The sequence below is a fragment of the Podarcis gaigeae genome (genome assembly GCF_964106915.1).
Source record: "Podarcis gaigeae genome assembly, chromosome: 1".
NCBI classification, from domain to species: Eukaryota; Metazoa; Chordata; class Lepidosauria; order Squamata; family Lacertidae; genus Podarcis; species Podarcis gaigeae.
The window spans coordinates 106,378,638-106,394,117 of record NC_139678.1 but is presented as its reverse complement, the minus strand read 5'-3'; the positions used below and the strand labels follow the sequence as shown (position 1 = coordinate 106,394,117).

The window sequence follows — 15,480 nt, the reverse complement described above, 5'->3', positions numbered from 1 at the left end:
AACTTTATTTATAAGAAAAAGTATATACCGCTTGTAAGAAAACCTCTAAGTGGTTTACAAAAATATTAAGCATTACGTATCTGTTTTAAACTATTTAACAAGAATTCTAAAGATGTTCAAAAGAATATTAAAATCAACAGCATATAGAGATAAAACATGTGTAACTTCTACATGTTTGGCTAGGCTCGTCCTGTTACATTAGTTTCTTCTTTTTTAATTGAATTGGTGACCAGCAGATGGTTTACATAGCATTTCATTAGTCTGTTTGATTGTTTTTGACACTTCTTTGGAACAATTTTTTATTACCATGCAAATAGAACCAGCCTCTCTTCTAAGCTAATTGCCATGTAACTACATAAACATTAGTTAAATTAGGACAGCAAAGGCCATGGAAATAAAGTACAGGATTTTCACATTCATTGAAATTCAATGTGGTTACACATTAGAATTAAGGAAAGGTATGCTAATACACCCACCAGCCACTATCTCTACCTCCTTCTACCTGTTATTTTCTTTCTTTCTTTCTAAAACATCACTAGAATTCCTGTACAAACATAGTTAATGAGTCCAGCTGCTCTTCTTTTGCACATGTGAAGGAGAATCCACATAGAAAGTAACAAAAGGTTCAAATAATAATGATTGTGGTGGGGCATCTAAGCAGTTTGGGAGTTCGTTAATAGTTTGCTGACTGAATTCTGAGCATTGCTAATGAGTTGTAATGACAACTTTGAAACGGGCTTGTTTTTTATTTGCTTGAATACCTTTATACTGCCGAAGTTGACTGCAATGTGATTTAAAAGGCTCTCCTGTCAGGTTCTTCACTGGATGATATTGGTTGAAAATAGTGCTATGCTGCTGCAGTATCTACAGTCACTCTTACAATATTTCAGCAATAAATCTGCTGGGGTGTGTGTCTTATTTTCCCATCTGCAAGTAGCCTTTTAGTCTTCGCAGTTACATTATTCCCCTACAATTACCGCATTTTTTGCTCCATAAGACGCACCTGACCATAAGACACACCTAGTTTTTAGAGGAAAGCAAGAAAAAAAATTCTGTGCAGAGCGTGTAAGCGGCTCTCACTTTTCTTGCTTTAAAGCAAGCAAAGCAAGAGCCGCTTACACGGCTTCTGTCCCGCTTTGCGCAGCTCTCACTTTGCTTGCCCATCCCTCTTCCTGCCTCGCTGTAAAGCGCGGTGACTCCGGAGCAAGAAGAGGAGGCGACACCGGGACAGGTGCTTTGCTTGCTTTACAGCTTTGCTGTGAAGCCAGCAGAGCAAGAGCGAGAGCTGCCCTTCCGTCCCTCCTCCCGCAAGAGCCGCTGACAGGCTCTGCACAGCTCTCGCTTTAAAGCGACAGATGGGAGCCATGGTTCTGGCCGTGGAGGCATCCCTCAGCTCACTACTGTAGTGGCAGCCGAGGGATCCCTCTGCTGTCCAATGCATTCGCTCCATAAGACGCACAGACATTTCCCCTTACTTTTTAGGAGGAAAAATATGCGTCTAATGGAGCGAAAAATACAGTAATTTATGGGAACATTAGGTGCATCAGAGAATGACAGAAAAAGAGAACTCCAGCCTACCCCTACCCTATCCTCACTCCGTAGTCTCAGGACATCTTTAAAGACTATACAACAGCAGCATTTGGGCTATTCTTCTAATATACCATAATGTTTGAAGGGGCAATGTGTGCCCAGGTATCACAATTGGTACATTTAGACATTTTTAGTGTTACAGAAAAAAAGAGATGAACATATACCAGAGGTGCTCCATGGCATTTGTGGAAAGAACACTTACAATTTGAATTGTAATACAATAAAATACAATTAAAAGCATACAGCATCTAGCACAGTGCATTACAATTGGTATGACAGGCAGAAAAATAATTAAATTGTTCACCAGTGATTTTTAAATGATCCAGGGGGCAAAAAGTTTGGGAACCACTGCTTTATGCAATATATGCATAAGATAAGCATTTTCAAGTTTGATTGTGGCACCAAGAAGTCTCTGAAGTGGCCATTATTGTGAATTCCTTTCCAGAATCGCTAGGTCTTCGCAGTAAAGTATTGCGTAACATTGAGGAGCTGAGAACTGAAATGAAAACTGCCTGTTTGGGTATCCCTGATGAATTCCTATGTCCCATAACAAGGGAGCTTATGAGAGAGCCAGTCATTGCTGCAGGTAGGTGTGATGAAAGTGATTTATATGTTTTTATTATTTCAGTTCAGATAAAAAGGCTCAGGTATTAATAATTTATCTTTATTATATAAAACTACTCAGGAAACTTTTAGTGCTCAATATTGTTATAGCATTGCCCCAAACAGCAAGGGAAACCTTTCCTCTGGTAAATACAGCAAAGTCTTGCATGCAGGCTCTTTATGGCTTTGCATAGTCCCTGTGCCCAAGAATGCCATTTTATCTACACAGTCTAGTGGGGTTGTTCAGATGGTCAACAGCTTGCTGGATAGACATGTCACAGGGACACTGCCATTTTGTCTGTTTTTGCCATCTACTTTCCAGACAAAATGGCAGCCCCAATGAGTTATCCAGAGGCTGGGTTTTAGTTTTGCATCTAAACATTTATGATGATATGCAACAAGGCGTATCTTAAAATGTTTCAGAGAATTCATTGCTGTGAAGTTTATAGTAACAAAACAATTGTAGAGCTGCATGTGAAATTGAAAAAAAGGAATAATGTGCTCAAATTTTCTAAGTGCCAATACAAGTCCCTACAGAACGCAATTGCTCTTATTTGAATGGCCATCATATAATGATATTTGGGAATAATGGGACAGAAAATAAGACATTTACTTTTCTGTTACAAAGTCTAGTTCACAAACTTCAGTTGCATTCCCATATCCACTTGCTTTGGAGTGTTACTGAACCCAATTGGACTTGCTTCTGAGTCGACCTATAGAGAATTGCACTATAGTGAGTGCATATGCTTGATTATTCTTGTGTTGCTGTAAGGTTGCGATTTGATCACTGGTAGATCTTGATATGCGGGACGCAGGTGGCGCTGTGGGTAAAACCTCAGTGCCTAGGGCTTGCCGATCGTATGGTCGGCGGTTTGAATCCCCGCGGCGGGGTGAACTCCTGTCTTTGGTCCCAGCTCCTGCCCACCTAGCAGTTCGCAAGCACCCCTAAATGCAAGTAAATAAATAGGTACCGCTTTATAGCAGGAAGGTAAACGGTGTTTCCGTGTGCTGCGCTGGTGCCGGCTCACCAGAGCAGCTTCGTCACGCTGGCCACGTGACCCAGAAGTGTCTGCAGACAGTGCTGACTCCCGGCCTCTTAAGTGAGATGAGCGCACAACCCTAGAGTCGGACACGACTGGCCCGTATGGGCAGGGGTACCTTTACCTTTAGATCTCAATGGCTGAAAGAGGTTGTTAGTAATATACAGTTGTACCTCAAGTTACAGACGCTTCAGGTCGTAGCTACTTCTGGGGAGCAAAATTAGCTACTGTAAGTGCTTCAGAGCAGTATATTTCATGGTATCTTGCAATGTTTTATGAATTTATCACTTTGCTCTCAGCTACAAACAAAGCAAAGAAGAACAGTGGCAATAGTTTTGTTGCCCCCCCAAAAAAAAAGTAGTTGTGGGAAATAAAGGTATAGAAGTGAAGCAGGCTGCTACTGTTTGAAAGCATAGATGTGAACTCTTTCATACACGCCTGCTTTCCCCGTTGTCACCTTTCATTTCTCACACAATGGGAAGTACTCACTGTCAAAAAATGCATTAGATATTACAGTAAATGTTTGATTAATATTTTAGTGCCTCTTACTTTTTCTCACTTTGATATCAATCTTATGCTGGAAAGTGCTAAATGCAAATATTGTGATTCATTTCTTCCTCTTATTTCAAAAAGGAAGAGATAAAGGCAACCAACACACATTTTTTTATGAGTGCTCAGCGAATGTCCAAATAAAACTATGTTCATGCTTCTGGGGAAAGTGTATGCAACTTAAGCAGAAGTAAACAATGGCTTTTACAATAAAATAGCAATGCATACATTATTTTTTTAAAAAAGCATCAGTATTGAATGAGGGCTATTAAAATGCAGATTGTCAATGGCAATTTACTGCCTAGTCACGTCACTGTTTCGGTGCTTCTGTTTTATACATGAAAGGCAATGGGCACAAGGGACCTAGCATAGCAGCTCTGATGATTCTTTTGACAGCTTTGTGATGAACTTTGGGAAACCAATTTTAAAGCTCATATTAAAATAAGTAATATAATAGATGTGCATAGAATCCCAGCTTTCATTCAGCAAATGTTTGGAGAAGGTTGGTGGGAGAATGTTTTTCTCTACCAACAGAAAACAGTGGTTCAGTCTTATCTTTTTATTTTAATTGTAACCCCTATGAGGAGTGCAATTGCAACCATGGTTCAGGCAACATAAACTATGGGTGTAAATGTATCTAGTTATTGATCTTATAAAATAGCATTCATATCACTTTGCAGTATGCAAAATGAAAAGAAAAATCTAAATTTTACCTATACAGTGGTACCTCAGATTAAGAACTTAATTCGTTCTGGAGGTCCGTTCTTAACCTGAAACTGTTCTTTAGCTAATGGGGCCTCCCGCTGCTGCTGCCACCGCCACACAAGTTCTTAACCTGAGGTACTATTTCTGGGTTAGCGGAGTCTGTAACTTGAAGCGTCTGTAACCCGAGATACCACTGTAGTTGAGACAATAGAAAGGGGGCAAGAATAAGGAGTGGGGTCCACTTTACAAGAATTGTGACTTGGAGAAGTATTTGCAAAAAACATCAGGGTTGCAAAGAGCTCCAGTGCCATATTGAATGTACATGCTGTGGTGATTTCAAGTCTGCCCCTGCCTATTGATGGAAATACGGTGAGGGAGTTCTGTATTCATGCTTACATTGTTTACAAAAGCCATTGTTCCCTCCCAATGCTGGGAACTACAGCTTCCATCATCCCTGGTGATTGGTCATGCTGTCTGATGCTGTTGTTGGTCGATTGTGTGATCCAGTTTGATCACCCCCCCCCACCCCAAAAAGGCTCAACAACTTTGCTCAATCCAATGGGTAGATCACTGCCAGTATTTTTATAGTGGTGGTAGATCACAGTCTCTTTGAAGCTGGACATCCCTGGTGTACAACAATCTGGAGGGTAGGTTATTGGCAATCTCATTTACTGTATGTTCAAGCAGATAGACCCAAGTGTCGTTTTCACTGCATGAAATAGCTTCCAGTGTTCATATAGTAACAACCACGGGCTCCAACTAGCCCAGGATAGTCTACTGCAGAGGTGGAGAATTATCCCTGTTAGCTCTTTCCCTGCAGTAATTAAGATTTGATTTTTCAAAACCTCTGTGGGTGTGAATGGAAGCTTTGTAAGGCCTGTTGCTGGGGGTTGTAGCTAGTGGAAGATCATCTCTTGCCTTCCTTATGTTCTCCAATACTGCTACTAAACCCCCTTCCTGTGCAGCAATTGACTTAGAAGAAAGCCTTCCACTGAAAGCTTAATTGCTATGTGAGGATTGCAGCTTCCCTCCATATGCACTACCACCTTGCCCACAAAGATCACCCTTCTGGTACTTACACTTTTTAAAAAAAGCATCAGAACTTTTTTCAAGCTTAATTCCTGCATGAGGAGAGGCAAGAGTCTGGGTGCATGTGAGGGTTGGCCCTGGCCACTGCAGGCATGCAGTCCCTGAATGGTGAGCCAAATTGTAATGCAGCCCTTGTGCTGAAAAGGGAAAATGGATTTTCTCCAGTCTTCTGCAACTGGCAGTAGCTCTCCAAAGTTTTGGGCACCAACCTTGCCCAGCTCAATTATATATCGGTCTTTTAACTTTGTATTCTGCCAAGGCAATTTTTTAGAATGTCTAAGGTTTTTTTGTTGGGCATTGTCAGAGTTGCCTCCAGGTCCCAGCTCACAGAGGACCAACGCTAGTCAGTAATAACATATAAAAGTCTTTATTGAAGATTAGTTTCCATTTCCAAACCGCAGCGTGCAACTCTATGTCCTAGACCTTAGACTGGCGAAGCTCCATCTGAGTCTCCGCCTCCTAGACACCAGTTTAAGACTCTAGCCTTACTTCTGCTAGAGTCCTTCTGCTCCCTGGGGTTTCCTCCTTTCTGGACTCTTCTGACGCTGACCCCCCTGAGTCTTCCCCCTCCTTCCGGCGGGCTTTAGGACCTGGCTCCCTATCCGGGCTGCCTGCTGTGCCGCTCGCCTGTACATTTGAACTTGGCGCGCGCGCCCAGCCGGTAACCTTCCTCTTGACCGTTTCCCCGCTCTCCGATGGAGGCGTGGTCAATCCTGACTCATCTCCTCTCGCTGGTAGTGAGAACACTGGTCCCGATTCCTGGGACTCCTCCCCCCCACTGCGCTCTGGTGGGGAAGCTGGTCCTGATTTCCAACTGCTGCTCTGGGAGTCCCCGCTGGCCCCTTCCTTCTGGGGTTTCCCCCTTGGCACCCCCCTTGCCCTGGCCATCGGCGCTCCCTTCTGTGAATCTTCCGATTCGCTGGAGAGGCTCGTGGAATCCCTCTGACCACTGTCACTGCCTATGCCCCCCTCGGATTCCTCCTCCTCGCTCTCCATTTCCTCCCTCTCTTGTGCCTCTGCTCCTGAACCCCTGACAGGCATGCATGCATATACCCTTTTCCAGTAAAGTTTGTAATTCTCTTTTCAGATGGCTATTCCTATGAGAAGGAAGCAATGGAAAAGTGGATCACCGAAAAAAGGAATTCCAGTCCCATGACAAATCTCCCTCTTCAGAGACTTATACTTACCCCAAACAGAACTTTGAAAATGGCTATCAATCGCTGGTTGGAAACTCAGCCAAAATATAATGAAAAGCAGTCTCCCTAAACAGCATGATTGTTCTTTCAAATAAGTGGGAATGAAGCTGAAGGTAGGTGAATACAACAGCAAACATATTTGTGCCGTGGCCTCTCACTGTACCTCTGTATAAATTCAGGCCCTTGATTTAATCTGATCAGAATTCAAATTGCTACCTAACATAAAAAACATAACTTATAGGTGCAAGTATAAATCATGTTAAGCACAATCAAGTTAAAGTTGAAATTTTATATAGTTATCTAGTAACTTCCATTGATAGTTAATGACATGCACGTGGGACATCCAAATCCACAGCATTGTGTGTCCCATTAATTTCAGTAGAAGAGCCAAGCATATGCTGGATTATGTTCAATAATAAATATAATTTAGAAATTATGCAGCTGCAACAATTAAGTATTTCATTTTGGGGCCTAATGAGAATTATTGGAAGAAATCATTTTTTAAAATGACCTTTCATAGGCTCTTGTCTATATCATTTAAAAATATGTAAAGAACTTTGTCAACAAAAGTTTAATTTTGGAGCATGCAGCTAAGTATACTGAGCACTGTAGGGCTTAGTATAAAGGATGAAAAGGCTGAAGAGTTTGCATGCCCTGATTAGATGTGGCATGGGTACTGGTCAGCAGTGAATGGCAGGATCATTTTGGCTAGGAGCCAACATTGACATCATGCTTTCTTAATTAGCAGTTGACTATTATATTCAGTGAAGCATGGTCCAAGAACTAAATGGCAAACTTCTCAAACTAAGGCTAATTAAATAAGCACATCATCTTCAGTGCTATTTTCTACAATTCTGATGTTCATAAATACTCTAAGGGGCTTGAAGATGCAGCCATGTGTATGCAGTAGCTACCTCAGTGAGGACTTCTGGAGAGCCAGCACTGTTGACAGTAGTATTTGGACATGTCAATAACTTTTTATGATATACCTTTGGTGCAGAGAGGTACCCACAGAATAAGGGTGTACTATAGGTCTTCAGATGCTGTTGTACTCCAACTCCCATGATCCTTGACCGTTAGCCATGCTGACTGTGGATGATGGAACATTTGGAGGGCCAGGTGGTTTCCTACCTTATTAAAGTTGCATTAGTGATGACTGACTGGCACAACAGCTGGAGAAGGTAGATCAGTGAAAGGGTATGTATACTACCCAACCAGAAATTATATTAATAGTCTTTTATTTCATATGGGAAAATACAGTAGCTGTGCAAAAAATAGATCTACAGAACAAGAGAATAAAATAAGATTGTACAAATACCAAGATAAACAATAAATAAGCTAGAGTAGAGAATAACAATTCATTTTTTAAATTGCGAGTTTTTTAAAAAATCACACAAGAATGCTGTTATAATGTACCTACATACTGTACACATGGAAATCACTGTTAAAGGGCAACAGAATACTCCAAGCTTGTATAACTCCAACCTCACAGGAATGTCCTTACAAACTACCCATCTTGAAAACATCCTTGAAATTGAAAAGAAAGCTTTTCCACTGTGAAACACTGAGGAAAGTATTAGATGTCGTTCCTATAAAGTAAATGCACATGCTATACTCCTCAGACATTTGTTGAGTGTTCTGTAAAAACGCTAGCAAAGCTTGTATTCCTCTTTATCCTCCATCTTGTACTGACATAGCACCTCAAAAGGTGTTTGAATAAACTATGTAAAGTGCTGTTATATGTTGTTAACATGTCATAATTATATACTCAGTGCAATAACCAGGATGTTGGACAAAATTCATGCAAAATATCCTGTAATTTACCTCCTAAATTGCAGTAATGAAAGTCAACCTCAGTTGCACATTGGCTGCTGAATGATTTGCACAGAGGTGATAGGTTTACACCTGAATCCTTATGAAACTGGAATACTACTAAATCTTCCTGATAAAGATCATTCATGGACAGATCTGGATGTTCTGTGGATCCCACCACCTTGCAGGAATTAATTCATTTCAAGCAGTAACATATATACATGGCTGTACAAAATAATTGTGTTTGCCTTTCTCAAAAGGACTCAGCTTGATTTACTGACCAGTCTAGTTAAGCAGGCAAGCCTGTTTAAATCCTCTCTTAGAAAAAACATATCCTCCTACATAAACAAATAGCTCTTAACTCTATGGTGGCCACTCATCTCTTGATTAATAGTCCCAGGCATGCTGTGGACAGTCTTAGCGTTAAAGAAGTGGCTGGATGATCTGGTTTCTGTTATGCACCCTGTAAAATATTAGTGATTAATATCAGTAACTTATATGCTACTAGGCACTAACTTTAACAACCAGGGAGATGGTTCATCACTATTATTAGTTTGTAATAAAATGGCTAGCATTATTCAGACATTAGATTCTACGAAAGATCGCTTTGGCTTTGTAGAAGTCACGTGACTCAAATGAATGTCTTTATTAAGCTGAGTGTGCTGTTTAGAGAGAACTTCCTGGTACAAATGAGCCACAGGCTTACCTATCCTGCTATCTTGTGAGCAGGCAGATGCTTGGCACTGTAGTTCCTCTAGTTCTTTAGGCTGAGTTCCATTCTGGATACTCTCTCCTGGTATTGAAGAGCAAGCTGCAGGATTGCCATAGCTGCCTGCATGTTTGGCAGAGAACTGCTCACAGCTCAAAGTCAGTGTCGTTCCAGCACTTTTCAGGAACCCTTCTGCAGCTTGGCCATGCCAACTGCGATTTGATAGGTTCATCTGCTGCTGCTGCTGTTGCTGCTGCTGCTGGAACCGCACAGTTTTATCCATGATACCCATGAAGGGAGTATTCCGAGGCCTATGTTCTGTTGTTCCACTCTGACATTGACTACCTTTGCTTTCCTTGAGCCGAATATCTGGACTTTGCCCTTTTATACTCTCGCAGAAGCTGCTGCTTGAGGACAGGCTGCTTGTTGAGCTGGAAGCTACCATGCTAACAGAAAGCAGACCAGGACAGATAGGGTTTTGCTGCCTTAACTCACCAGTTCCTTGAGATTGCAATGGACCTATGTTTTCGATGTTTGCAGGAGTGTGGACAGCTAGCCTCTCATGCGTTTTGGACTTACTCATGAAGGAATGAGGCGAGCCTTTATCACTATGCTGCAAGTAGGGAACCTGGACTACTGTCGGTCTTTCACTGAATACTGCTGAGCTGTTATTGCCCGTGGTGATATTTCCTGATAGTGTACTTGTCCCATCCAAATGCTGGCTTTTATTGTAGCTTGGATTTGTGAGGTGCCTGGAGGTCACAGGGCTTGGAGGAAGATATTGAAGAGGCTGAGTCTTTGTGCTGGACTGACTAGATCCAGTTCTTGCCACAGACTGGACGGAATTCAGGTGCTGGTTGGTTTTTACTATCTGTGCTTGTTTTGTGGGCTGCATAGTTAAGCCAGGCTCTCTCAGGAATTTACTGCCTGCTCTGTTTGGAGGGGATATGGGTCTAAATTTCTGCTGGCTGCCTTCCTGAGAGTTTCTGCTGCTTGATGTATTAGCCTGGGAAAGTGGCAGCCTCTGCCCAGACGTACCAGGCTCGTCTTCATGCAAAAGTTCCTCCTCTTCTATCTCTTCCAGACTGAAGTGATCCTGAACAAGAGCTTCCCCCTCATTGTCAGAGTCATTGCTCGGTTGGGCTGGCAGAGGACACTGCTGCTTTTGTTGCTGTGTTCTCTGGAGTTGTTTGCACTCCTCTTCAACTCGAGCTAGAAGCCTCTTTATTTCTTGGTTTCCAGGGCACAACTTTATGGCTTCTCGCAAGTCACCAAGGGCTGCATGAAATTGCCTAAGAAGTTGGGGAGGAACCAAACACAATTTTTTTTTCTATAAAAGATTACCTTTGGGGGAAAGTATTATAGATGACAAAAATGCAAAAACTGTTTTTAACAGAACTAAACGTGGTTACTTCATGGCCCTAGCAGAACGACTGCTCCCTTTCCTCTTTTTTAGCACACTTGCAAGCAATCTGATGCGAGGGGAAGGAATTGAATTTAAGCTGAACACCACAGACAAAGTGCTGGCCACAGTAATTGTTCCCTGTTCTGCTCTTGTGGAATGATACTTGTTTGTGGCATTTTTACCAAAAACCACCACCTTGTACAAAATTATCCTATTCCTGCCCCCCATTCTCTCCAAAATTAGTGTTTAGGTAAACGTGAAGTTACCCCTCCCCCCAACAGAGATAATAATTTAATAAATATCAATATTTGTCCTACAACTGCAAACCCTTTCCTGGTATCCCACAAGACTGCAGTTTCCATTACCATAAATATAAACATATTGGTTATGCAAATATAATAAAGAGAATATTACTATGAAATAAACTGTTGCTGCATAGCAACTGTTGGTACCTGCTGTTCCTCTTGGCTCTTGCTCTAGCATAATACGCTTCATAGGATGTGGGTTTGAGATCAAGTGCCTTGGTAGCAAACTCCTCTGCCATGCCAAAATCCTGCCGGAATAAGCATAAAACAGTTTCAATTTAAAAATTACTGCAATGAAATATTACAGTGCAGAGGAACTGCCTGGCCATTTCACTTTTGCACTGGGCAAGAGTCCTCATGGTATCATCCTAATCAAATTTCTGCTAACTGCTCTTGTAATTTGTGCTGCTGACATGTTTTGATGATGTGTAGTATTAATATTGCTTATTCACATCACTTTTTTAAAAAGTTGACATGATAGCACATACTGACTGAAAAGCTACACAAGCACTCTTTAGCAGATCTATTCACCTAAAATTGGTATCATCAATTTTTCCTACAGTCTCCATGTAGTCAGTCACAATGCATTAAAACTTGGACAAAAGAACTTACATTTGTTTTTCTGCGGCACCTTGAGAGGTTTAGATATAAGGAAACTCTGAGCTCATTGAAAGCTTTCATTTCTTCTCCAAAACTCTCTCGAGGAAACTTCCGTAAGGCATACTGGTACCGCTGTGCTGCCTCTTTCATCTTCCCTTTCTGCAGGGTGAAGAGCATAGAAGTGTGACAATTTGATTCTTAAATGTTGCTTTCAAATGAAAAATAAACTGACTTGTTAACAGATGCCGCTGGTGAGAAGATTAACAAATTTGAATGTTGGATTTCATGGTTTAAAAAAAAAAGAAGAGCAACATTTTATTCAGCAATTTCCCTATGTTAGATCCGGCTCTTCTTTTGCCAATAGGACCTGCCCCTCCTGCCATAGCATATACAATGCATAACAGTTTCTTGAACTGGAGACTTGGTGTGGAATGTATATCCTGGATACTAATTGTATAATTGTTTACTAGTCAATAATAAAACCTAGTGCCTGACTCTGTGTAAGCGAAGCTTTGCCACATCACATATATGGACCATGAGGGATATAGGTAAATGTATTATTGCAGAAGACACTAACATAGTTTTCTGGACTTTTCATGCAATTTACCTCATGCCACAGGTTTATTTCTTTACAGTTTAGACAGTGTCCTGTCTTGTACATTACTGTTAAATAGCAGTAATACACAATCCCCTAATGTGCAACTTCCCAGTAAGATAATATCAGAAACTACTTGGAATAAAATTTAAAGGAACTGTGGAAGTTTAGTTATTTAATGTCTCAGAAGTAAGTCCCACTGAGTTCCAAGAGTTGGATCCAACAAAGTTGCCCTGTTCACACAGGAATTTCCACTTCTGCTACAGAACTCAGTGCATAATTGTTCCCAGTAAAGCTCCACAAATCAGTAGCTTTATAGACATTGAGAAAGTTAGGGGGTTCATGTGTGTATGGACAGGAACTGGTAACAAGAGCTAAACCTGAGAGGAAGGGTCAGGGATAGCATACAGTATTCCCTTTCTTATTATTATAGTCTAGAACATTATGTTCTGTGGTGTGCACCTAACAATTGCAAATGTATCACTGCAGACACCACTACAGTGGTACCTCAGGTTAAGTACTTAATTCGTTCTGGAGGTCCGTTCTTAACCTGAAACTGTTCTTATCCTGAAGCACCACTTTAGCTAATGGGGCCTCCTGCTGCTGTGCAATTTCTGTTCTCATCCTGAAGCAAAGTTCTTAACCCGAGGTATTATTTCTGGGTTAGTGGATTCTGTGACCTGAAGCGTATGTAACCCGAGGTACCACTGTACTTGAACAACCATTACAGTAAGCAACTCTGTACTACTTACACATGAAAGTTTGTTTTCTTTCTTTATACCCTGCCTTCTCCTACATTCAGGATGATTTACAAATACAAATTATCATTTGCCCAAGATTACAATCATAGGAGTAATTACCATCCCTACATTTAAGTAAGCATGCATGGAACTGTACTGCAAGAGTAGTTTGGCACCTGAACCACTGGTATCTGCCACTTACTTTGTACATCATGTTTCCTTCTTCAATTAGCTTTTGTAGTAGGATAATCAAAATATCAGGTTTCGAAGTAGCCATGGCCCATGCTGCATTTCCTGGAATTAGAAGGGTTAACATTTAATGTTATACTGGACTCTTCAAATGAAATTTAGCTGTGAACAACCAGATAGTTAATGATTTGAACTGAATTTCTCTTCTGTAACGGTGTCACTTAAATATAAATCAGTATTTATTGTGGCAGCACCTACACTTTGGAACTCCCTGCCTATTGATGCCAGGCAGGTACCTTCACTATACTCTTTATGGTGCCTGCTAGAAATATTTTTGTTTAGACAAGCCTACCCAGATATGTAGAAGGTTGATTTGTGTTTTTAGTTTATTGGAGATTTTAATTTTTAAAAATATTTTAAATAGTTGCTTTTAACTATTTTACTGATCATTTTATTGTCTTATTTTTATAAACCACTGTTAGGTTTTTTTAACAATCAAGTAGTGCATAAAATTTAGAAAATAAATAAATACATATTGTTTGTTTTTTCATAGCGTGGAAGGATTTGTATATTGAAAGGTGAGCTATAAACAAGTGCAAAAGAAAAATATTCTGTCTACACTATGGCTGTTAATATTTCAACATCTCTAAGTAAGCTTAAATTACTACAATTTTAAATAAAAACCAGTTTTGCTGGAAAATGTCAATGTTTTTAGATGGGTATTTTTATTAGCACTATAAAATTAATTTATATATTATTAGGATACAATGGGACTTTTAATGTGATGGTTTAACAGTCAGCAATTGTTTTCTTCCCAAATAAAGCCATTCTATTTGGCCAGTACAAGTTATTTTCCACTAACCTAATTTGGCTCCTTTTCGAAGCAGTGTGACCACCACTGATGTATTTCGACATCCAATTGCTCTGTCCAATGGGCGCATCCCACTATTGTCAACATGTTCAATCACTGCACCCTTCTCTACCAAATATTGCACCTATAAAATGATCAAACACAGAGAAATTACATTTAAAAATAAAAAACGTGTTTGTGGCAGTGGCTGCAACACACCAGGAACTTCTCTTGCGCAAGCTCTACTGCAATAATACACCCTTGAACTGCTCTTATTCCAGCTGATGCAGACGTTCCTAATGGATTATGTCCATTCGTATACCATCAGTGTTTAAAGGCTTTTAGTGCAGCTCTTGAAATAAAACATTAAGAAAACACCACCTTCAAAGATATACATACCGTAAATTCATACAGCTCAAGTTAGTTTCTGAAATCTGGGAAATCTAGTACAGTTAACCTATAAAGGAACCTTTCAGAATAGAGGGGGGAGCTCCTGCTTGGCCCCTTGGCAGTTGTGCTGTGTGTGGCAGAGTGCCCATTTCCAGCTGTAGCCATTCCTAAATAGAAATAGTCTGGTTGCAGAGATCCAAGCTTTAATAACTTCCCACTTAGATTTTTGCAGTTAGTGCAAAATGCAACCACTTAGGTGTTAGTTTTGACATCAAAAGGCCACATACTTCCAGCTCTTAAAGATATGCACTGATAATTCCTTTGCCATCAAGCCAGATTCAAGGTTTGGTTTTCGCATATAGAGCATTAGCATTCCAGCTGTGTGTGCAACACACTTGCTGCCAAAAATAGCCTAGTGTTAATACGTACAACTTCAGGTGCCGGATGAAGACTGCTACTGCTCCTATGTTAAAAGCTTTTTGGTTTTTTTAAGTCGTAATGCTGGGACTATATAGTGGGAAACAGGTTCTTGGTGTGATAATTCAATATTTCCTTAGTATGGGTCTCACATGTTTAGCATTTTTCACATTATGATTTTAATTATCCCAACAAGTGACATTCTAGTGCAATTTAAATGCAGGCCGTTGGGAATCTATTCATTAAGTTGTAAGTGAGCACATGTGAGACTACAGTGTAAATTATTGCTTATATAAGGTGCAAGGTAAGCCCAATTGATGGATCCTGTTCTACTTTGAGACAGAATCCATTTATAAGAGCTTTTAACTCTTAAACCAAAGATTTCTTACATTTCAAAATATATTAATACTTATTAGTTCTGAAACATCCCTTTACATCTCACAAATCCTGTTCGAGTCATAGCAGACTAATATAATTTATTAACAGTAAGCAGTGTTTTTTGTGACAGTACTCAGTGATACTGAGCAACATCACCCCCCCCAAAAAAAAATCTCCTGCCCTGAGCAGCCATTTTGTGCTGGCACTCACAGTTAAGAGTCATTTACCAAGAAAGTAAGGCAGTAGAAAAAGCCATATGCATCTATGCTAGATTTTGATAATTTTTTAAAAAAAATCAATGGTGAAAGATTTTATACT

At 40.4% G+C, this 15,480-nt stretch overlaps 2 protein-coding genes across 14 annotated transcripts in view; one reads left to right on the top strand and one right to left on the bottom strand.

The window, feature by feature from the left end:
- WDSUB1 (WD repeat, sterile alpha motif and U-box domain containing 1) overlaps window positions 1-15,480 on the top strand; it is a 46,875-nt gene that overhangs the window by 21,650 nt on the left and 9,745 nt on the right. For 6 of the 12 annotated variants that reach the window (XM_083710744.1, XM_083710750.1, XM_083710746.1 and 3 more), the window contains 2 exons: window positions 2,036-2,176; window positions 6,664-8,511. In XM_083710744.1, the coding sequence (XP_083566870.1) occupies window positions 2,036-2,176; window positions 6,664-6,842 (320 nt within the window). In that variant the 3' untranslated portion in view covers window positions 6,843-8,511. Of the gene's footprint in view, window positions 1-2,035; window positions 2,177-6,663; window positions 8,512-9,833; window positions 12,099-15,480 lie in introns of those variants that run through there. The other 6 variants (XR_014557694.1, XR_014557695.1, XR_014557696.1 and 3 more) reach the window with 2 other exon arrangements.
- Window positions 7,994-15,480, bottom strand: part of TANC1 (tetratricopeptide repeat, ankyrin repeat and coiled-coil containing 1) — a 129,044-nt gene continuing 121,557 nt past the window's right edge. For both annotated transcript variants that reach the window (XM_083703616.1, XM_083703617.1), the window contains 5 exons: window positions 13,990-14,122; window positions 13,141-13,232; window positions 11,616-11,762; window positions 11,151-11,251; window positions 7,994-10,585 (listed from right to left, as the gene is read on the bottom strand). In XM_083703616.1, the coding sequence (XP_083559742.1) occupies window positions 9,163-10,585; window positions 11,151-11,251; window positions 11,616-11,762; window positions 13,141-13,232; window positions 13,990-14,122 (1,896 nt within the window). In that variant the 3' untranslated portion in view covers window positions 7,994-9,162. The remainder of the gene's footprint in view (window positions 10,586-11,150; window positions 11,252-11,615; window positions 11,763-13,140; window positions 13,233-13,989; window positions 14,123-15,480) is intronic.